The 24322-nt window shown below is 39.9% G+C and overlaps 1 protein-coding gene across 1 annotated transcript in view; it reads right to left on the bottom strand.

Annotated features, from left to right (window-relative positions):
* The window catches only part of WDFY3 (WD repeat and FYVE domain containing 3), a 157532-nt gene extending 133971 nt beyond the window's left edge, over positions 1 to 23561 (bottom strand). The window contains exons 1-2 of the mRNA XM_009327491.1: positions 23512 to 23561; positions 3768 to 3978 (exon numbers count right to left, since the gene is read on the bottom strand). Of these exons, the coding sequence (XP_009325766.1) occupies positions 3768 to 3947 (180 nt within the window). The 5' untranslated portion in view covers positions 3948 to 3978; positions 23512 to 23561. The remainder of the gene's footprint in view (positions 1 to 3767; positions 3979 to 23511) is intronic.
* Positions 23562 to 24322: the final 761 nt, after the last annotated feature.

The raw sequence follows: 24322 nt of genomic DNA, 5'->3' as shown, positions 1-24322 counted from the left end.
CTTCTATGGTACACCATCATGGACTTCGCTTAAGGCAGTAACACAAAAAATACTCAATCTCACTTAAACCCGTTCAACAGAATACAGATAACTATGCAAAGTAACTGAGGGACTCAGAGTCTAAATTTGAATCAAGTTATTAACTGATAGTGTAAAACATTTGCAGCTAAGGACTATGTTTGAGAAACAAGAAAATTTTTAAAAAGGAACTTCTAGTAATGTTTTAGTGTTTCCTGTCAGCAAAAGTAGGTCTCAGGGGAAAGTCATCTCAGTATTCAGAGTGAACTAAAATGGAAAATCTCACATAAAACTCTTCGGAAAATGAAGTATTTCTCCTGTTCTAATTTCAGAGTTTGTCTTACTCTGACTCGCAGTTACTAAGCTAGTAGGATTGTTCCAAAACAAGCTGTACCACAGACAGCTGACGCCTCAGAAGACACAGAACTAGATAAGCCAAGGAAGTCACAGCAGACTCTATTATGTAAGCCTCAAAAGAAGAAGATGCCATTAACCAGGAACCTAAAAAGGTAAACTGTGGAAGTAGAAATAAATAGATGACAACACAACTGCTCAGCTTCTTGAATGCAGGAAGACAAGAATGCATTTCTATGAAATGCAAGGGAAAAAATCCCCCTGTAATAGGGACAGGTAAGACCTGACTAACCAAGAGAAATCAGTTCTGTTTGTGCTATGCTAACAGTTCGTTGACGACTGATAATAGTTATCAAGGACTGCAAGAAGGGAAGTGAAAGAGCACAAACAATACATGCTTCCCTCAACATGCCAGACTACAATTCAGATTTTACAGAGGTTGGAAACTGAAGTGACATCTAGCAACAGCTTGTATTTGTGGCAAAAAGGACAACGCCAAGAAGGTCACAGATTAAAAATAGCCAGAGTTTGAGGATAGTGATGTTTAAACAAGGAAACAAGAGGGAAGAGGAAGAGACAAAACCACAGCTAGGATCCAAAAGCAAAACATTTGGCAAGCACAGAAGAATGCCTGTCTTCAGCATCATGTTCACCTCAGTAAAGAAGTGAACAAAAGAGTCTCTAGGATTTAGAGAGGGGAAAAGACCCCATCCACAAAATTAGATGGATTCTGTAAAGAATAGAAGAGAGACATAAGAAACCTGGGGAAGGAAAAACCTATAATAAACAAGGTGTCGTGGTTTAACCCCAGTTGGCAACTAAGCACCACACAGCCACTTGCTCAGCCACCCCCCCCGAGTGGGATGGGGGAGAAAATCAGAAGAGCAAAAATAAGAAAACTCATGGGTTGAGATAAGAACAGTTTAATGCTTTGAAATAATAAAAAAAATAACAGCAACAACAACAAATTGTAATGGAAAGTAAAACAATGAGAGAGAGAGAGAAAGGAACAAAACCAGGAAGGGGGAAAACAAACAAACAAAAAACCCCAAAAGGTGATGCAACCGCTCACTGCCCGCCAACCAACGCCCAGTCAGTCCCTGAGCAGCGATCACTGCCCCCCAGCCAACTCCCCCCAGCTTATATACTGAGCATGACGTCATATGGTATGGAATATCCCTTTGGCCAATTTGGGTCAGCTGTCCTGGCTATGCTCCCTCCCAGATTCTTGTGCACCTCCTCACTGGCAGAGTATGGGAAGCTGAAAAGTCCTTGACTTAGCATAAACACTGCTTAGCAACAACTAAAATATCAGTGCGTTATCACATTATTCTCATCCTAAATCCAAAACACAGCACTATACCAGCTACTAGGAAGAAAATTAACTCTACCTCAGCCAAAACCAGGACACAAGGGAAAAACTGTGATCTAGGAGAAAAGAGTAGCCAAGATGTATTCATACAGATGGAAATAGCAGAAATCATTCATCTTCTCAAGAAATCTAAATGGTACCTGAGACTAGTTAGGTAAGAGCTGATTTTTACAGAGTAAGAAGAAAACTTGGGGCTACTGATTCATTTTTCAGAATACCTCAACACACGAGCTGGATGAAGGACAGTGAGAGAGAACAAATGGTGTAAAGACATGAGGCAACTACAACTAGGTTTCAACAGGGTCAAGTGGAGGGACTGAAAATTAGGACAAAGCCAGCAAGCAGTGTAAAGGAGAAAAAAAGTGTAGTAAGAAGGAAAGGGGGAAAACAGAGAAGGGAGAAACAACAGAGAAATTAAAACTTAACTGTTCTTTTTCATCCTGAAGTCTAATCAAAGTCTAAGAAAAGACTGCTGTACAGAAATAGGATATGCATTGCTGCACTAGTTTTTCTTAAACCCAGTTATATCACCAATTGCGATTTCCATAGATACTATGCTACTGCAAGTAACTACCCACAAGGGCCAGGAAAAAACTTCTCCACCTGCAGATTACAACTAAGTGCTGAAGCAGCTATAGTGGGTACCTTCCCCTTTTCAGAAGCATCAGACACCTATAACCACCAGAGGGAGATTTCTAAGCATAACCGCATCAAAATAACCTTCACGGGCTCAAGCCAAGATTAAGATTCCATTGTGCTAATTTGTAAAAACAAATTAAGAAAGTCCATAACTAAAGGGCATACAATCCAAGCAGATAAATTAAAGCAGCAGCAGATGAACTGAGCTTACCTCTCCCAAATTCACACAAGTTACCAGTAGAACTAGGAATAAGACCTAGGGCAACAGAATGACATTTAGGGGATCTATCCACTAAAGCATGCTACCTCGTAGGCTGAAAATCCTATTAATACTATGCCTTGACTAGGATTAATTTTTCTACACAGCATGTACGCAGTTCAATGTCTAACACCATCAATAAGCCATACTTTCAACAAAACATCAATCTAAAAAAAGAGAAAGCTGAGTTGATTTTCCTATCAAGTTTTTGCATTTTAATTTTTGGATGATACCAGTTCTCCACAGTAGCATATACAAGCACAAATCCACCACCCAAGAAGAGCTTCAGGAGCAAGGGTTCAGGTGACAGCAGGAAAAAAAAGGAAAGCTAGATCTGTACCTACTGCTCTTTCAAGACCCTAAAACTACCATCAAAGTTGTTATTCACAATGAAGTGGCAGACTATCTGAGTGACATAAGACGTCAGGATTTAGCTCCTATTAATTTCAGTGATAGTCGTCACAGTCCTGCCTCCAAACAAAATCTCAGTGCCTGAGCACAAGGGAGTAGTGAAATATGAATGGCACTGTACAAGTGGCTATTACACCTTCTCTACAGATTGCTTGTTCAAAATCCCCCTTGTCCAATACATAGGAAAAGGGCTACAAGGGTGATGAGAATATAGAGAATTTATCACAAGAGGAGATTAAAATTGCTCAGCTCGTGTAGCCTAGCAAAACCAAGTCTGACAGGAGATATTATGATTGTTATCTCTAAATATGCATCAGTATAATAAATGCGAAGAAGGGAGAAGAGTTATTTAGACTCAAGGACAGTGCTGTCACACAAACAAGGGGGTATAAACTTGCTACAAGTAAGTTTAGGTTGGAAATCAGGCTCTGTAATAACAGCAAGCTCTGCGGAAAAGCTCTGTGACATGCGGAAAAGCTCTGTGACAGTCTACATGCAACTGTGGATTGCACTTCAGAAAAAGCAATAATAGAAGGAAATCTGCAACGGCATGTTTATCCACTAACACAACACTATGCAAGGAGAAGGGGAAAATTGAAAGGGTGCCAACAGAAGAAAAGCTTCTGTTGTGCTAGAACCAAAGGTCTTGGGCATACAAAATATGAGCAGTCAATTCAAATAAAGAAAACGCCTCTTGCAGATTCTCTAGCTTACCCTGTTAAACACTGGCAACATCATGTAAAGTTTTTCTTCTTGTTCTTTCTGGGTCATGTGCCGTGGAGGATGACAGAGCTCTGTGAAGAGGCGACGCAGATGCATCAAGCCCAGTGCGTTATCCTGGGGGCTACACTCCTCCTGCCGCGGCCGGCCCATGATCCTCTTCACCATATTCATCTTGACTGACTTCTGGAAGCTCCCTTGTACCCTGTTCAGAAAGGAAAACGAACTTACTAAGTACACCAGATTGAGGCATTATTCCATCAAAGCCTTTAAATATATAGCACCTTCTCTCACAGTAAGTACCATACCGCAGTTACGAGCATCAGCTAATTTTATATGCTAGGCATTGATTAGTACGTGCCTGGAAGATTTAAAGTCAACAACTTGAAACAGGAAAACATCCGATACTCTTCAGCACAAAGCACAACTGACCAGGCTTCAAACACCGCAAAATGCTTTGGTACTTTTTATTAGATGATTTTTATGATTCTTTGGTGCACATTCCACAGCATTTACAGCAGTGTTATCTACTCATACACGAAGTTAAGGAGACCAACAATAAAATACTCCACAGAATTGTAATGTCTACCTCTCATCGCTTAAAGGCGGTTGGAAAAACGAAGGTCAGTAACAGCTATAAAAGTTATTGAAGGGTAGAAAATGCCTCACAGAAAGAAACTTAAAGAACTTAATTATTTAAATTATCAAAAAGAGAGGTTACCATGAAGGGTCAATTATTAAAAGGAGAAGTGATGATTCCAAAGATGCTGTGATTAGAGTAATGGAGAGAAAATACCCATTAGTGAAGAACTCAAACCCAGAGATTAAGTTGTGAGGAAAGACAGTAGTTGGGTGCTAAAGCCAGGAAAGTAACACCAGCTTCAACAAGGACTACACTTTTAAAACTGAAGATAATTAACCACTAGTAAGAAGCATTAACAAAAGAAAAATATTCTCTCTTTAACCCAAGAACAAAATACCTTTCCGGAATGGGTTCCTAAAACAGCATTGTACTAACATGCAAGAAAAATTAGGAATGGATGCTAACAAACGTTTTGGTACAATGCAAAAAAATCAATTTATGAAACAACAGGTCATCAAAAAAGATAAGCTAATGTACAAGCCAGCAACTGTCAGCCCATGCCGAAAATCTTCATTGGTTTTTCACATTTGAAGAAAAAGGAGATGGAACTGGATGTCATCTTTTAGTGTATTATCCCTAAGAAATAACCCAGGTAACAGACTTCAAATCAGCATGATTCACGCAGTTAAAAATGAAACAGCAGAGCTTCTGGAGGTGTTTCCTCTGGAAACTCACACCTTTTCCCAAACTCTTCAGTTTGGGAACTCTTCTCTCACTGTAATAACATGTAAACTAACAGAATACCGCATCTGAGCTCAAAGAGCCAAAACTTCACTGCCTAAGCAGCAGGAAAAAAGTCTGTATCTTCTTCTTCATAAAACCTTTTAAAGATAATATTTTAAATTTCTTTTTATGATTCACAAAATGCTGAGAACTCTAAATCCAACACCCAAAATGCATGTTGTCATTGAATCCACCACTGCTGTAGACTTTTGCTAGGGCAGCCAATTTTTCTTTTAAATCCTATTGCTTTATTCGGCCTAAGCGCACACCTAGAACAGGAGTTTGCACTGGTTCAGCCACACAGTTGTAGTTCTAGATCTGACAATTTTCTTATAGTCACAAAAGTCCAAATAAATGTTACACACTATTTTCCCAGTGTAACGGGAGCCTACTGGGACAGGCTTCTCCAAGATGCGATCCATTTACCTCCACTGGGGCAGTTTTAACCCAGAGGGATGACAAATGCAGAGAACAATTAAAGTAGTCCTCACTTTCTCAACACAGTCATGGTCCCTCCTGCCTATTCCCCAGTAGAATCATGTATTCAACCTCAATGTAAGAGATGGGGCAGAGAGGAGGGCAGAATGGATGTAACAGTGTAAATAACATCCAAATGAATTTCATTTTGGGGTTTTTTCCAGAAGTAACCAAAAGACACTACAAAATTTATATATTCCATTTGTGTACTTAACTTAGTTGGAACTCCAACTCCACCCCCTCCCCCCAAAAAAAACCCAAACACCCAGACAAAAACCCAAAAACCACAACACCACAACAATTCAGATTTCTATCCCAAAGACACCCCTGCAACGCTCAAGAAAATCTTCCTAGAAGACACTGCTTTGTGAATATCCTTTACTATGAAGTATTCACTTCCTTGATGTTTTTCACAGATACTGAGTCCATGTTGCACTGTACAAAGTGAAGATAGGGGTAGTAACACTGACATTTACACACAGAAATCTTTGCAACATATGCTGCTTTTCTTCAACAATGTTATCTGCCCTCTGGATCAGATTTTTCGAGCAGTATTTTCCCCTCATTCTCAGTCTTCAGAATCATGTAGAGTCTACCTTCAATTCCACTGCAGATCAACTCGAATGTACACAATATATTAATTTCAAGCAGAGTAGATACTACCTGTGGAATTATTCCGGAGTTGAGTCCTACTGTATTTCTGTCCTATTAGAAAAAAGGCTAGCATGGGCTCCATGCAATGTCATCTGAAATATATTGTACATGAAATCTGAAAGAATTTCTGTGATTATTTTTGCCAGTCCAAATACAGTGATATTTTTTCTGATTACCATAGCACAAATTATCTATGGAAATACAAGGAAGATAGCTGTGGGCTCTGGGAGCTCCAGCATTAGGCCCAAATCTTAGATACGTGAGAAGGATTATTCATGGTTTACAGCAGGCAAAAACTTCCTCATTGTGAATCTCACTACCAGAACTTACTTATCCTATGAAAACATTGAGATGTTTAAGCTCATCTAAAATTAAAAAAAACGAAACCAAACCAATTAAAATCTTCAGAGGAATGACACATTAGAAATATTACACCAGAACATTACACATGTTCACTGAGTGAAAGGACAGTGGTATGTTGCTACTATGTCCTGTATAAATACTTTGACAGGTTTTCTTTGTTTAGGCTTAGGCCTGGAAAAGAGAAAGCAGTACACCTAAACCTTTTACTACAAACAAAAAATATCTAGAAGAAAGGACCTTCCTATTCTACTAAGTGAAAGCATCTGCACAGTCTTACAGTTACAGCCAGCTGTAACCACCACACATGACTTGAATTCAGCATTAAGGCCTGGCAGTCTCCTTAATGCCAAAAATTAAAGGATTCCAGTATTTTCAGTAACAGCCAAGTCACCGGTTCATGACTGTTTGCTTATAGCACGTGACAATCAAGCACCCTGCACAGCAAAAGCCTACAGGAAAAGAACCTTAAGAGAAGCAAACTCACAAGTTCGGGAACGCCTATCTTGTAATTGCTTGAAGAGCTTGAATTTGGCCTGGCTCTGCACATGCATTATAGTACAGTCTTAAATTGCATGCTCACTTCCTATAGGCCCCCAAAGGGCCTCCTGCCTCGCTCAGCAGACAGGCTGGACACAGCCCTTGCTTCATGAGCAGCTGCTCAGTATTTTGTGACTTCATCCCTCCAACCGTGATGCTACACCTTGGTTACTGCAACCCGGACCAAAAGCCTGGTCTGCACACACAGCGATGCATTTCCTCATGGGTTCTTCTGTCCTGCTCATCACTGCCAGATCAGAATACCTCACACATACTAAATCAACTTATTTTCATAAATCTGCCCCACAGCACGAGCATGTTAACAGCCTCAATATACACACAACAAACAGACACACACACCCCCCTTAGACTAAAATTGGTGGTGTCTAATAATCTGGCTATCTCGTTTAAGAAACTTTGGAGAATAGCTAATCCTATGTGGCATCTTGTAGTGCTTGAATCTTTCTGCCTGCTTGTGTTGTATCCCTTAGAGACCAGCTGATGTCCTTCTCCCTGTCAGCTTGTGATCTTGAAGCTAGACTGCCAGTACGCAAAGGATGCAATTAGAGAGCAACTCCAAAAACCTCATGAGGAGTTTTGTGGAAGAGGGTAAGGACAGAAGCTGGTTCTTAGGAGAGGAGGCTCTTCCCTGCCTCGTGTCCCCTGTTCCGGCATGTGCAGCCTGGTGCTGCCACATGTTCTTTACCACACTGCCCTGATGAGTTACTTCCCCCAGCAGGTCCAAGCAGGTACACTCCTCAGAGGGATCCTTTGAGCTGGATGGTCCAGCTGTTGAGTCTTTGGCTTTTTTAAGCTAAGTAAGAAGTTAGAAGTTATTCTGAAAGAGCAAACTAAGCAAGCAGAAGCCCTATAATGCAGCCTTACAGTGACAGACACATGGTTTATCAGGAGGGTTGAAGCAGTTCGACCCACTGCACCCATCTCCTGCTGCTTGAGCTAAAAAAGGTGAATTAATGGCAGTTGCATATCATCATGCTCTGTATGTACCAAAACTAAAATAAGACACTTGACAAGCAGATTTCAAACATGCACAAAGACACAACAATAAAAAGGTTGCTCTTGTAAAACACTTTGCTGTTTTCTCCTAGTGGTAGAAGTAGAAAAGTCTCCATGCAAAGAGAAATGAAGCAAGCAGTAAAGGCATAGCATGAGCATCCTTACTTAAACAACACCTTCATTTTCTTCAACTGGCTGTCAGATGGCTACACATTTTCCCATGAGCATAAGCAGGGCTAACCCGTTTCAGCAGCTCTGATATAAACCCATTCACCAAGTTCTTCACTTTTCTGTTAAATTTATATGGGAATCCTGCAAGATGAACCCATGATATTCTCGAGAAGTTTCACTGGAGTTAGTGCAAGAGGTAACTTCTACCCTTTAAAATAATATTTTAAAGTGTTTTCTACTGTTAGTGGAAGCTGTTGGACAAATGATCATAAATTACATTACATAAAATACCAACAACTTAAAAAGCTCAAAGACAGATGCTGGAAGAAAAATGTAACATGCACACATAATCATTAACACAAGTTAGGGTATGATAATGTACGGGTAATACTACTAGAGCTATCAAAACATTTGTGAAGAAAAAAAAGTAGAAAGACAGAAGCTGCATGAGACACACTTATTTTCACAATAGCTATTATAGGTCCAAGCCGTGCATCTAGTTCCAAAAGGTTGTTATTTAAATAAGCAGTTAGGTAATGATCTGTTTCGTAATTACAGTCACAAGTGTTTCTCCAGGCACTATATTGGTATTACATCAGCAGCTTAGCAGTGAAACCGGAATCAATTTCTTTCTTTGCAGATTATAATGGGACACCAGCACACACCTCCACTCCAACTATCTCAGGAAAATGAAACTTAAGATAAGTCTTGCTGCTACAGTGAATCACAGAAGTCCATTACGATCAGTAAATTCCACACCCGTTATTTCCCTCCACACTACATCTGTTATTTCATTCCCGGTTTTAAGATTCCCTACCCATGGTAGGTAATTAGTTAGTAAATACTAACATTCCAAAGATGATCATCAATATGCACTGTTAAAAAGGACGGTTTCTGGCCTTCAAAAGAAACAATAAAGAGCTGTTATAGGCTAGATACACATCCATTTGTCCTTAGAACTGAACAGGAATAATAAATTCTCTTTGTAGGCAAAAACATCAGCAGGGGGGGAAGTGAGGAACACAACTACTTCCTCCCATTCCCCCACCACCAAACAAAAATCAGCTACTTACACACAAAGAAAACCATGCAAAAGGAAGCTGTGTTGCTGAAAAGGAAGCCATCAGCTCTCCCTGATGGACCAAACTAACACTCGCTCATTTGGGGAATATTGCCTGGTCCCCCTAAGACGGGCCCGGAGCAAAGCCAGCATGCCAACTCAGTAATAAAAGTCCTATTCCTGTACTAAGTTTTCCTCTTGTTAAACAGCTAGTCATCTGGTTAAAACAGGAACTATTTCATTGAGAAATCCTCCCAACAGGAAAACACCATCAAATCCCACTCCAATTTTCATATTGCAAAGTATTATTAATTAAGGAAGGTGTGCAGGAAAGGATTTGCAAGGTCGCGCTATTATTTCAGGGTTGTGGCTTTTGTGGTTTGTTTTTTTTTTTCCTTTGCACTGAAATATTTTAAAACTTATCTCAAGGAACCTTATGTTCTCACCTGAAAGCTTAACCTTCCCTTTTTTAGATTAATATAAGTGCAGAGGCCAACCTAATGAAATACCGTGTTTCTACAGGTTGAAGAGATGCTTACAGAGGTCTCTCTTTCAGTTCACAGGTAGTGTCCAAACCGGAGAATTCAATGCAGTAATTTTGTGCTTTAACATCTCTAAAAAAAAGAAAAAGAAAGAAAAAAAAAAAGCAGCTTGCTATCCTAATTCAGGACATGTTTCTCCCTGTTCTCTGAACTCAAATCAGATGAGTATTTAAAGATACAAATCCTTTGTTACCTGCAACATTAGAAATGCTATTCTTAAGCTCAGTCTGACCTTAATGCCTTGACGTTGCTGCAAACAAAAATTCTTCAACAAATATGAAGAACTTAAGTAACTGGTTAGTGAGAAAGATACATATATAAAACATGGACTATCAGTCTTCTTTCTAGGTCCATTTCCCACAAATTATTCATGATAATGACACATAATAGCAAGTGCTGATAGAGTAGATTTCCAGTGGTTTGTACCCTCTGGAAGGTTAATGTTTTATATTCAGTGAAAAAGAAGGACCACAATTAAGTAACAGTGATACTTTTGTCCTATGCTGCAGGGATGGAGGAAAGCTGTCTCGCTGAAGAATAATAATGCATGTATTTCTTATTTAGTATTAACTTAAATGAAAATGAACTTCAGTTATATCAAGTTTTTGCACTTCATTTTGTTCAAATAAGAAAATAAAGTACTGCTTTTTACTTCTGTATACAGCCTATTTTTTCCTGATTTACTAGTGTATATCTTATGTCTAGAAAATAATCCTATCATTGCATTTTCTAATTCTTTAATTAACCACAAAATCTTATTTCCCAAAATTACTTCCAGTACTTTATTAAAGTATTTCCAAGCTACAAACACTTCTTCGCCAGCTCCAGAACATCAAGCCCGTAAAACAAAGTATTAAATCCAACCACAGCTGAAAACAATATGTAGTACTTCTCCAAACCACAGTTCAAGTTGCATCAATTTTCTTCGCTTCTATTTCCGTACACAAAAAGCACAGACAACTTTAAGATCTCAAGTGCAGACCCACCAGCCATTATTCCCCTTGTGACTGAAGAGCCTACTTCAAGTTTATTTTTTAGTGCAATAGTACAGAACAACAGTTACCTAGCATGAAGGACTACCAATGCACATGTGGAGGTAAAGGATGTGATTAAAATCATCGTTCATAGATATTTAGGGGTGGTGCTCAAAACTCTGAGCTTTATCAAACAGGAAGGAGCTGTAAGTCAGTTTTACAGAGAGCAAAGAAGAGACAGCACACGAGGAAGCAAGCACGTGTGCCTCCTTTTCCTAGCAGGAGCAAAACTGTCCACACAGTATCTAGAATGTGATTTTTGGCTGGATGCTGAAAAAATTGCTTCCTACATCTTTATTTAGCACACATTAGAATCCGTCACCAGCACAAACATAATTCTCAGTACTGCCTTTCTTTAAGCAAGCCTTTAACAAGATTTAAGGACTCCCATTTTTCAGCTCAGTAATAAACTGATAATCAAGCCAAAGAATTGCAAATGCCCACAAAGCAAACTGCCAGTAAGCTCAAATATAGGCTATTTAGACTGACCACACATATTCATTTAAGGTTTCTGCCTTTGCATTTTTTATTTTACATCTTTTTCTACTAAAATGAAAGCCAAATTCTGATTTCATCTTGAACTACTACACACTATCCAGAGAACCAAAAGGTAATTCTGCTTTTGTAAGCACTTGAATATACACATCCACCACTTGTTTAAAAGTGGCTTTTGAAAAAGGTCGGGGAAATTTCACAAGTAATTTTCACATTTCAGAAGCCAAATAGCATGTGATAAATATTGCATCAACGTCCAACTAAGAGGTGCAGAAAACCTCATCTTTGAGGTACCTATCACAGTATAGACAGTCCTTCATCTCTTCACAAAACAAGACCAAGAAATACAGACCATCCCTAAGGCTACCCGAAATCCACATTTAGCTACTGGGCTCTACACAGCTTCATCTGTTAATTTCAATGCAAAGTCTTTAATCACCTCATCTGCATATAAACACAGATCTGATCTCCAAAAACCAGTTCGGATTTGCTAGCCATGAAGGAAGTCTGAAATTCCACACCTCAAACTGTTTGCTCCATGGCATCTCCTTAGGTTGGAAAAAAAAAAAGGTAATATTTATGCCAGAAGAAGGTTTTAAATCATTTGTGCAAGGCAAAATATATTGCCATTGCAGGGCTGAGGACCAAATAAAACTCTTCATGTGTAAAAGAAGCCTTTCCGCTTTAGGAGATGAGGAATGGTCGCTCCAGGAAAAAAAAAAAATCTTAACCATGTTTCATTAACTCTAATCATCGGTTACAGTAAAGATCAAAGTAGTGGCCATATAGGTATTATGTTAGAAAGGAGAGACCTGTGTTAGCACGTTCAGGTGGTTCGTTCATAGACATTCAGGCTCCAAGAAACGATTTGCTCATGCTTGTGCAATCATACCACCATGGCATTTTTTCCACTCCTTTGACCTGTTCCAATATAGTCTCAAGCTGGCAATCCAGCCCTGACTGCAACAAAGTCTGAACTAGTTCTGGGCATACAATTCCTCCTCTCCTTCATGGAGCGCAAAGGACACTATTTACTGGAGAAACGTGGTAACTGAGGAGACAAAAATGCATGGAATGCGAAAATCCCAACAGGCAGAAGGAAAGTCCAAATTGGCTGGAGCACAGACACAAAATACAACAACAAAAATAAGAGAAATTTCTCCACTGACACGTATTTTTGGAACACTCATTTATAGGAAAATTGTGCCTAGTAAGTGAACAAATTTCAGACTGAGAGAATAAAAGTTCTGGTTTTCAACGTTCTCAGTTTGCATACATTCTAAACACAGCAGATTACTTTTGGAAACTAAAATTTACCAGATTAGTGTTAATCTGGAACTTCGCAACTGGACACTCTTGCAGGTGTGAATAATCCCCATTCACACCTGCTAGCTGGCAAGACAACAGAAAAGCAAACTCAAATTATCCTGCAAACCTCAGTATTGCTATTAACACCTACAGCTGAAAAACATGTTGGAGGAAAGCAACTACTGAAACATGGTTCTGGTTTTGAACATACGCTGGAAGAATTGAAACATCTCAGAAACATTTGCACCTCAGCAAAATCATCTGAAATTGAGGAATCCATAGATTATTCAGAATCAGAACATTACACCGAAAGCTTATAAAACAACTAATCTATGCAGTGTCAGAAAAAGTTTGCTGAATACTATAAAGATAAGTAAAAACTGGTTAAAAAAAAAACCAAAACCAACAGAACAGGCTATTTGCTTCCTCAATATTTTTGGAGAGCAAATTCTAATTAACGAGTTCTTGCTATGTTTCGTAGTAAAATATCTTGAGCATCTTTGAATGCCGTCTTTCTTGGGTTTTTTATGTTTTCAAAAGGTCTGAATAAACCGATTTGCATTAATTGGACAAACAGAATGCCAGTTACAGGCTGTTGGGAATAGAGCAGAACTGAAATTTTACTTTGCCAACCTGAACTGCATGGCAATGACTAAACCATGCCATTCAAGAGAGGAAATGCTGCTAAGAAGCCCGTGGAAATAAAAAAAAAAAAAAAGGTGGTGGTGGGGGAGACACAAAATAACAAACAAACAAAAAAGCAAAATAATCTGGGATCTGAAGAGATAAGCGTGTGCTTGGTTGGCATGCAGATATCAACAAAGGCATAGGGGAAAAAAACCACAGTTCCAGAGGGTGGTTCTTGCATTAGCAGTAAACAAGCAAAGTAAAAAAGCCTTCCTAGAAAAGTTATTCTACTAGAATCAACAATGAAACAATGAGCCGTTATTAGGAAGGGGGAAGAGTACTTCGGTCTGTTTGCCTTTCTGAGTAACTGGGGGGGAGGAGATGGGGAAGGAAACCTGTGGACTTGGAACAGGGGACAGGCTGTTGCATCTAAGCTGTAAGGCCATGCACTAAACACGGTAGTCCCAAACAGCATGTTCAGTAATGACAATAGTGAGTCTAAGCACAGTTCTGATATTTAGCTAAAAAAGCCACCAGATTTTCTTTAAAAGGAGTGTGGTATTACGCAAAGTGGGTCCCCATTTGTTGTGGTGGTAGTGTTTTTTCTTCCCAACAGCAATCTAAAGCATGAACTTCCTCCAGCCATGTAAAACAGCCATTTATATACCCAAAAGAAGAACATTTCTTCTGCCTTTAGGAAGTTTACATATGAAAGAGCAGTAAGTAGAAGCCCGTTACCTGTAAAATTTGTCTCCATAGAGCTGCCCTTGTTTCTAACAAGGTGAATAAGAAAAACAGCAAGATGATCCTACCAGTACATGCTTGGCTGATGTAATAAAATTCCTTTCTCTGCTACCATCTAGTCAGAAAGAGTGGAACAGAAACAGCAGTGTATCGGCATTAAAATCAGCATTAAACCCTGGGCACAAATGCTTGTTTATTTCTGAAGCAATAGGAAGTAAATAAGGGTGAATGATCACAACCTCTTTTAAGTTGCATGTTCTTAGTATTCCTAAGTGCAAAACAAAACAAAATAGCCCAAGACCTTATAATTATCAATTCAGACCAGAGATGTATGGAAAAGCAGTAGAAATACTTGCATGCACATCACTACTGCCTTTTAGACAATAACAGATCTCCTCCAACTACTGCATTATTCCACTGCGTGTTTGCACCCAACAGGAAGCTGTTGAATTTCACCACCCCCTACACATCCCCAGGCAAAGGCCCCTCTGTAAACACCATGGGGAAGCTGGGCACCCTGGACAATGGCATTTAATAGACTACTCTTGAACTGACTTTTCTTAGATGGGGTTCCCCTACATTGAAACTAGGATGGTCCAAAGACATCCACTGATCTCCACTGGAACCAAGTGCTGCATACCATACAGCATAGAATCATATCATGGAGGTTTAAGATCATCAAGTCCAACTGTAAACCTAACACTGCCAAGTCCACCACCAAACCATGTCCCCAAGCGCCACGTCTACACATCTTCTAAATACCTCCAGGGATGGTGACTCAACCACTTCCCTGGGCAGCCTGTTCCAATGCTTGACAACCCTTTCGGTGAAGAAATTTTTCCTCACATCCCATCTAAACCTCCCCTGGCACAACTTGAGGCCATTTCCTCTTGTCCTATCACTTGTTACTTGGGAGAAGAGACCAACACCCACCTCACTACAGCCTCCTTTCAGGTAGTTGTAGAGCGCAATAAGGTCTCCCCTCAACCTCCTTTTCTCCAGACTAAACAACCCCAGCTCCCTCAGCTGCTCCTCATAGGACTTGTTCTCTAGACCCTTCACCAGCTTCATTGCTCCAGCAGATGCACTGCCACTGGGAAAAACAGTAAAGATTCCTATGTTTCACGTAACTACGCAAGTATTGTAATGATGCGGGGAAAGCACTGTCTTTTCTCCTCACCTTCTCTCTCTTTTGCTCCTCCTCCTCCCCCACCCCCCTCTGTTGGGTGGCAGAAGATCCTCTGGGCATGATACTCACAAATTGCATATAAAAGCAATTCGACCCTTCTCAGTCTCATCTTCAGCCTTCAAACACCACATTGTGCCCTGAGGACCTTGAGCTCCCAGACTGGCTTTGGAAACAGCCTCCCCACATTGCACATGGAGACACTTCTCAGGAGCCTCGCACAGAGTGAAGAGTAAAGACAAAATAGCTGATTGTGAATTTTTCCTTACAGAAAAGAGCTCTAGCTCCCCATTAACACGCAAGAGACACTGCTGCTCCCAGATGACCAGGTAGAGTCTGTCAAGAGGGCTACCAGGCTTGCAGAGGAAGACTGGGACAGAACCAAGGCAGGATACAGCTCTTCTGATTTAGAAGTACCCCACCAGAGCCCCAAGATTTCCATTCCCCAGCAGTGAATGTGTCAGATGAAGGATTAAACAGAAAAAAAAAAAAACCCACCCCACACCAAACAAACCCCAAACCCAAAAACCACAAACACAAACCTACAAAGCAGACTAAAACTGCAGACTTTTAAAGCAGTATTAATTGCTCAAGTGAATGCATTCTTCCAGTTCTCCCCAGTTCTTCAATCAAGTATTTAGCACTGCTGAAAATTTTTTCTGGTATTCACTGGCACACTTATTAGATGACCAGAGTGGGTGTAGATATTCTTGGACATTAAAGTTGGTGTCTCTCATACAGGCACAAAGCTGTACCATTTTCAAAAATCCATGCTTATTTAGCTTACTTTTTATTACCAGTAATGGGATTGATGTATGTATTATTTACCATAACTACTTTCAAAACTATTTTTGTTTTCCTCTCCATTACCCATGTTCTACTCCTGCTTGGCAATAATGCCAAAATGAAAGTTATATTTCGCAGTGAATAAATGCTTTCTCAACAGAAGTTTATGCAGTATACTGCAAGATTAAATAGGACAGCTAGAAATCCCCAAAAAGTGAGCTTTTCTTATTCAAAGAGAAAAAATGAAGCCTATAGCACTCAGAGAGAGGCAAATTACTATTTTAATATGATGGGTTCTTCTCCAACTTTGTTACATTTCCAAGAACATTGTCTAATATTAAGTCGATAACAAGCTTGCTTCACAGCAGAACTACCGCACTTGAGAACAGGCTCGTATTAGCTGTATTTTGAAAACTACATACATGACAAACTAAAATCAATTGTTTTCTTCCTTAGGTGGAATGAAAATGCAATCTACCTATTTGTCACGTATTTCTGTACAGCCAACATCCTAAACACAGGAAGCTATGCACAGGTACATTACTTACATTAATCAAAATATCACTATATTTTGACTAAATCTCAGCTGGTCATTTGGTTCAGTTTCTCTTTATAACAGCAAGTACAACTCCAGAAGAGTCTGACAACAAGAAGTACAACTTCACAGAAGCTAGTCATGTAATTAAATGTTAGTCGGGGGTGGGGGGCAGGGGGGGTGTAGTTTTTATTTTAAAAGAGTAGTTTTTATTCATTTAGATATCATCCTACCTCGAATTCTTGAAGTTCAGTGCAAGCATCTTAGTTTTCAAATCCTCTCCTTGTAAGATATTACTAATAGGAGACGGCAAGTTCCTCTGCCTACAAGCCACTGCCAGCCCATCGTTAGTAAACATCCTTCTGGCAGTCAGGCGGACCTCCCGAGCTTTGCGCCGCCATCCCCCAGTGCCGGCTGTACCAGCACCCAGGCTGGTTTGATTGTGGAGCGCAGCTGGTCCCTCCTGGCGAGCACAGGGATGCGAGGAACTGTGAAGCTGAAGGGAAGGGATTCCTCCTTCTGCCTTACAACGCCCAGGCCACAGTAACTGATACAGCTGCTTTACAAAAACAAATCAAAATCCCACAAGCAGCAGAACGAGACAGAAAAACTGTATGCTCGAGTAAAAAGACATCTGGTCTGCAACTCAGTCACTGCAAATGAGAACGACGTATCACAGCTTACAAATGAATTTGTAAGATGACATTTTTCCTGCTTTTATTATCTGATATAAAAGTAAATTTGTTTACATTTCAGTTATGATAGAACTAATTATTCTGGAAAAATAAAAGGAGTACACGAGACACCAGAATCTAGATCAGATGCAAGGTAGGTTTTCCTAACTTTAAATTTTCTGCCCTTTTTTTTTTTTTCTTTTTTGAACAGTGTTTACTATTCTAGCTTGCAATGCTACTTTCATGCACAGCACCATACAATATAGAAGAGCTGGTTCAGATCAACACTACCAGGTGTTTTGTTTTAATAACAACAACAACAACTATTCAGAAGTGGTTGGATTTCCTCGGGAATCCAGTATCGATAACTATGGTTACTCACATACTATGTCTCACCACTATACTAGCCCCTTTCTCCAGTAATAACCAAAGGTACAGAAAACAAATTAGGATTGAAGCTGCAGCTCTCTGAAAAAAATTATCCCAGTGTCGCAGAAGGATGCTCAAACAACTTTAGTTAAAAAGTGACCACTGTATTTATCCCAGAAAAGAGCTTGAACATCCACATAGTAAAAGCACAACTACCAAAGCAGAGTTTATTCCCATTCTCCCCTTGGATTCATCTACACGTACACACAATACACACACTAAGGAAATATCCTTCCTTGCTGGAGGGAAAAACATCATCAACAACAAGAAAAAAAAAGACAGTAATTTTGTATCAAATGCATTGCAATGTCATTTACAGCTACAGAAATTACTTACTAGTTATTTACTGCAAGTCCTGGCTTCTGCAGTGCATCTGTGAAAGTGTATGGACTCACTCGGACATCCTTCAGAGTGCTTGGCCATTTCTGGATGCAAAGAACTTGGGGACAGAACTTGCTCTCCCCAAGCGAGAAGACACGACTTTTTCAATGCTATCCCTTTTCTCTAGTTTTGTGTCCCTTTTAAGCTTTGACAGTAAGCAGTGCACAGAATGAAGACTATTACTACTCATTTATTTTTAAGACAAACAGGATGCAATAAACAGAGTGAAAGCCAGCAGTATGTTGCCGAACAAAAACACATTAAAAAATTAGGTAAATAAATGCTGCTCAATGCTAGGATTTAATTGCAACAATAGTACAACAGCAAAGGCTTCTTCTCTTATACATCCATATATTCCTTTACATTTTTACCATACATTCCTTTCTTTAATTTCATTTTACTTCTCTGTCAGAATTTGCTCCCTCAAGTACACACTCCAGGTTGCTCAATCTGGGAACAAGGAGTGAGAGAAAGAGGAAGGTGTTTGGGCTTTTTACATCAACTTGTTTGCTAATAGCTGTTACTTGAACAAAGAAAGGATGCTCTAAAAGCTGAGTAACTCACACAGACCTCAGAGGGGTAGCAATATTCAGGTACCTGAAGTAAAGGGATTTATTCAAGCACTGTTACGTATTACACAAAATGCATACGAACAGACATGCACGTTCCCATAACCCATCCAGATAATAACAGCCTTTGGCACAAGAGTGTATCCTGTATGCTGAAAAATAACTGCACAGTCACAGTGCCAACTACACTCTTGCTACCAAGTTCAACAGATGGCATCATTCAAAAGAGTGACCAGTTTAACTCTGACAAATTGCACAGAAGCAACAAAGTCAACTTACTAGCAAAGATACACTTCGGTGTAAAGTACAGGGCCTTTCACAGTAGCTGTGCATTCCCTGTTAGAGAAGTATTTGTGCAAGGCTTCCATATTAGAGGACTAAATAGAAGAGGTAGTAAGATATCCATCTCTACCACAGGAAAAAGTTTCATCATCCTGAACCATAGAGCAAAGCAGAGAGTAGTAGCCTCTTGCTAGCACTTCTCTCATGCAGGTATTAAAGGGGTGACTTTTGTGTGTGTGTGTGTGTCCCTTTAAAAAAAAAAAAAGGTGTCCTCTTAGCAACACTGAAGAGTAAACAGTATTTCTAACAAACTCTCACTGCAATACAGCCAGATGGCAGCCCACTTCTCCATTGTTATTTCCTCACTTATAAAAATTGCTGCACATCAGAGTTTCATCTTCCAGCACTTTGAACAGTTATTCCTGCATCTACAGGAACATGCCTTTGAGATTTCTCCCAAGCAGCTTTTTGAAGTTATAATCAAACAAGAGAAAGCTCTAAAACTAGGTTTACTGTGCCTCCAGTTTGTTTCAATTCATGGGACCTAGAGTCTCCCCAAGGGACTGCCTGAGGCTTGCCTTTCACAGGCTATCACTTATCAGTAGTAGGTCTTCCAATACCCTCTATTTGGGACATAATATGGGGTACGAAACATTCACAGCATTCGTGCTATTCCAATTACACCACTGGTGCACCAGATCTCTGCTGCTACGGTGTATCTATTACCAACTTAGTTTGTAGTTTTGCTAGAAAAACATTTGCTAGGATATCAAAGAGCAAAGCCATACTCCAAGAAGTCAGGAAAACAGCAGTAGGGATTACAGAACCAGAGAGCAGCATCTCCACAGAATTAACCTCAATAGAGAGAATTTTCTCCCTCGCTACGTTTCACATCCGTAAGAGTCTATGGCATCACCAATAGACGGGAACATGTCAAAGGGAGTTTCAGGCGTTAAGCTATCGCCAGCAAAAATTATTGACCCAGTGCAAAATATTGGTGCTTACCTCTAAGAGAGACAGAAAATTAATCTTTCACAATAACGTGACAACTATGGGACGTGCATTGTGTATGAAAAAGCACGGCACGCAAACATCCCTTTCTATTACAGGGAGCTTAAAACAAAGCGGTATGTCAGACTTCTCTAACACCATCCCAGACGACAATTATTTCTGCATTTCATACCTTATTCTACAAAAGCTCTTAAAAAATACGGTCACTCCTCCCTACTCATACATTTTCTCTCTGTGGCAGACTAAAGGAACTACTACAAATAAACAAACATTAGGGCAAAGTCCTGCAAGGGAAAAGGCTTGAGGTGCTGAGGGAAGCACTGGTAACTCCTCCAGCAATGTAGCAAAAAGGATACAGAAGTTATTCTTCCCTCACGTACATCTTCAACAAGCCAAACAATAATCCACATCATGAACACCTCAAGCACTGCTTCTCCCCGCCCCTCCATCCTTCCTGAACCTCAAACAGCCACTCAGACAGCAGCATATGTTTTGGACTATGCATGCAGAAATGCAAAAAGAGAAGAGGGGCTGCAGGAGCAGCCTGCTTTCAGAGTCCAGACAAGCTGCTTTAGCTGCATTACGGAGACCAAACAGAGGGAGGCAGCCCTGATGTTAGCTGCCTAACTAGATGTGTTGCTATGCCATCAGTGGAAAGGCAGGGAGGTGGCACTGCTAGAACCCTGCAAAAGCAGCTGCCTGCTCCACAGTGCCTAACCTTCTGCTCCCCTCCGGCACAAGAGAAAAATTCTGGGACTTCCCAAGAGTGTTGCTAACCTTCCACATGTGTAACTCAGTGGTGTCTCAAGACCTCAAATCCAGATACAGCATTTTTTAAGGTAACAACCACGTCCATTCAAGTACCAGGTTTCAGTGCTGTAATTTTACTGAAGGATAGAAAGGTACCACAAACAAAAGAGAGTGTTGGAAGAGACCATTCAAATCAGTAAGCTCAATAAGTTATATACACTGACTGAGTTACTGTGGTATAACAATTAAACATGGGTGAGTCAGGTCAAACGAACACACGCAAACACTTAGCTTACCCCAATTGTCAAGTCAAACACCTTAATATAAACCCTTTGAGGTGCTCATACCGCCTACTCCCAAACTGACACCACCTGCACATTCTGTAAGTAGACTCTACTCCATCATCTAAATCATGGATGCCATTATTGACAAATCCAGGCACGGCAAGCTAGTAAGGAAGCCTACTTCAAATGCCTTTCCAGGTGATCCTGAATCCGTGTTAACTACTCCACTGAACCATTTTTAATAAATTTTGCTCCTGCAGGACAGTGATTTAAGGAAGATCCCATTTTAAAAAAAATCACTACATGTATTACGTTTAAAAGAACATCCTTCAAAACCTTATACACTTCAAGTTGTATCACTTCTATCCCTTCCCTCCCTTATGCAGTAATCCAATTCATCTGTCAAGGAAGCAAACTAATCAGTTTGATATAATTTTCTCCCTGACAAATTCATGTTGGTTGGCTGTCTTCCTTTATCTCATTATCTTCTATGTGTTTATAAACTGCATCGCGACTTTTACTATTATCCATGTAGCTGCAGGTAAGTCATGCCACAGCTGGAAAGAAACTCAACATGGCCCCACGGAGAGCCTGACCGAATCAAATATAGCAGGCTCAGGACTGAAAGGAATATAACCACAGCAGTGCTGAACCCAAGCTAATAAGCTCTGCCAGTTCTTGCATGTCCTCAGAACTGGAAGAACAGGATGCGTAAAGTGCCAAGGAAGTATTTCCTACATAAGTATCTGAACAGCAGATCATGATACTAATAAGACGGTCTTCACAGATTCACAAAACAGTCTGCATTCAACAGTCTGCTTGAAACTAACTCCTTTTACTAAGTCAAGAGGGAGACTAACGAGAGAGGAGATGAGCCTTTCATCTTCTTTTATTCTCCATAAAGTAGAATATATTTTTTAAAAATTAGAATCTAAACACAGTAGGTTGAAGGGAGCAAGGTATTTTCTATGAAAGTAAAAAGGCATATTTCTATCAGACCCCCTTGTGGACAGATTTTTTTTTTCATTAATGAATAAAACATTGGAGACTAAAAAAGCAGCACAGAGCTAGAATGAAAGCACTGATGTTGGAATGCAGGATTTCATATGGAAGGATGTATTTTGGGGTTTTTGTCTTTCTGTGTGTTTTTGTTAAATTAGAAGCGATACCTCCCCTTGAACATTTTACAACTCTCAACTTATACCAGATAAGATAAAGATGGTGAGAACATATAAATAACTGAAGTTCTTCATAAGAAATGGCACCACTTACAAGAACAGTTGTTAAGCTCTATACGCCTCAAAGAGCGACGCCAACTAGTGTTTCCTTGTACTAGCGGGTCTTTTTCCACTGGGTCACCTCTTCACTTTCTGTGTCTGTGATGCGCTGCAGCATTTTTTCCCACTGTGGTTCTTTTTTCTTTTTGCTCCAAAAGGGTCTATATGTTAAAGGGTGTCCTAGCAAAGCTTGGACATTACTCTTCAGTAGCCACACCACACACATCGATACTTTTAAAGTAAGCTAACAAAGATTAGAAATCCTTTACAGTAACCAGACAAGTTTAATAGATCTTAACTCAACTGCTCCTATGGAAATTGACATCTTTGTTTAGGAGCACTTCAACATGCCTACCTCTTCCCCCACTCCCCCAGCTTCATCAAATTTTACTTGCTACATTCATTTTTCATCAGCAAAACAAAGCATTACTGAATTTGATAGTTATATGAGCTTTTTTGACTTCACTAGTTAAGAAGAAATCCATCAGGTGATAAATCCACTTAAGCCTCTTTAGCTTTACAAAAAATGTGAAAGTAAACTAGATTGAATATTCTACTCGCAAGAGGAAGCCTCTTGTAGACCTTAATATTTGTAGCAGGACTATATAGCTATTGGGAAAAACTCACAGCAAGCACTCTACCCAGCTTGTACATAATCCAAAGAAACCAGGATATAAAACCGAAATACAAGTCACTCGAGGCAAAAGTAGAGTTAACATTACCTTTGTATGGATACAGAATGGACCTCTCCCAGCCTGACATTCTATTGAAGAGCAGGAGTATTATTCTCTCAAAGTAAAAATGAGAGACTTGAAAAACTCAAAAAATAATCATATATTATGATCTCATGCATTACGATCATTCTCAACTTTTTTTTTTTTTAAACCTATCAATGAAAACCTCCAAGCTTAACGCAGCTTGACTCTGAGCATGCATCGCACCATGCAACTTTCTGTGTCCACCCAGCTATGTATTTCTACAGCATCTACACAGATAAACAAAACCCTAAATTTTGTTTGGGTAGAGCAATTTTAAATTGACCACGTTCTGACAGTGCCTGAATTAACTCTCTTTCAGTGACAGGCAAATGAACTGCTTCACACAGAATTTATTGAAGTGTGCCAATTACAAATGAAAAGGCAATTTCTACAAAAGCTGTTAAGCATCCATGTCACTAACCTCTACAGCATTCCTGGGATCAGGGCAAAGAGCTTCAAGAGAACAGGGCCCATTCCTTTCCAAGGTTTCTCTTCAACACCAAATCTGTTCTTTCACTAGGTAAAGTAAAAGGGAAAAAGGTTAGGATATAAATGTGACAATAAAATCACAGAGCTTTGCCATTTTGAAATGGAAGAGCAGTCACTCCTATGACAACTGGACTTTCACAAACCTAAGAAATCTTTTAAATAGCTCCTGGAAAAGGAGCTGTAGCAAACTAGAAATTGTCACACAGCATTAAGCTTAAAAAAGCATTATCTTCCCAATTAAATGATACTCACTGAGAGCACATGAACTGCTAAAAGAGTTACTGTAAAGTGCAAGCCCAGTAATTAATGCACTGACAGCCTGTGATCAGCAAGAGCATCCCTCCGAGGAACTAAGTGATTTCTCATCATTACAGCAGGGGAATAAGAATTAAGCTGCATTGACCCCAACCCAGCTGAGCAACTGTGAAGCTACTGAATGTGCCTAGCTTTCCTTGTCCTCTCCCCTAGTTTTTCTGCCTCTTTTTTTCAGAGTTATAAAATGCTTATCTTAGAATTTGCTAGTGGACGCACACGCACCAACAAGGGGCACCGAGTCTGAGCTCACTTCAGCATGACTCCATGAATCCATCACGACAAGATTCTCCAGCTAACCCAAGGCAGGTGGCAGAGGAAGCAAAACCAGCACTATTCACTGTTGGACCTGGCAAAGAACGACGTACCTTGGTGAAATGCTGCACCTTGGTTCATTAGCCATGAGATGGCAGACCATTATTTTACCTCTG

The sequence above is a fragment of the Pygoscelis adeliae genome, unplaced genomic scaffold, assembly GCF_000699105.1.
Source record: "Pygoscelis adeliae isolate BGI_AS28 unplaced genomic scaffold, ASM69910v1 Scaffold157, whole genome shotgun sequence".
Taxonomy (NCBI): domain Eukaryota; kingdom Metazoa; phylum Chordata; class Aves; order Sphenisciformes; family Spheniscidae; genus Pygoscelis; species Pygoscelis adeliae.
Note: the sequence above shows the minus strand (reverse complement) of the source record. Positions and strands in the feature narration are given on the sequence as shown.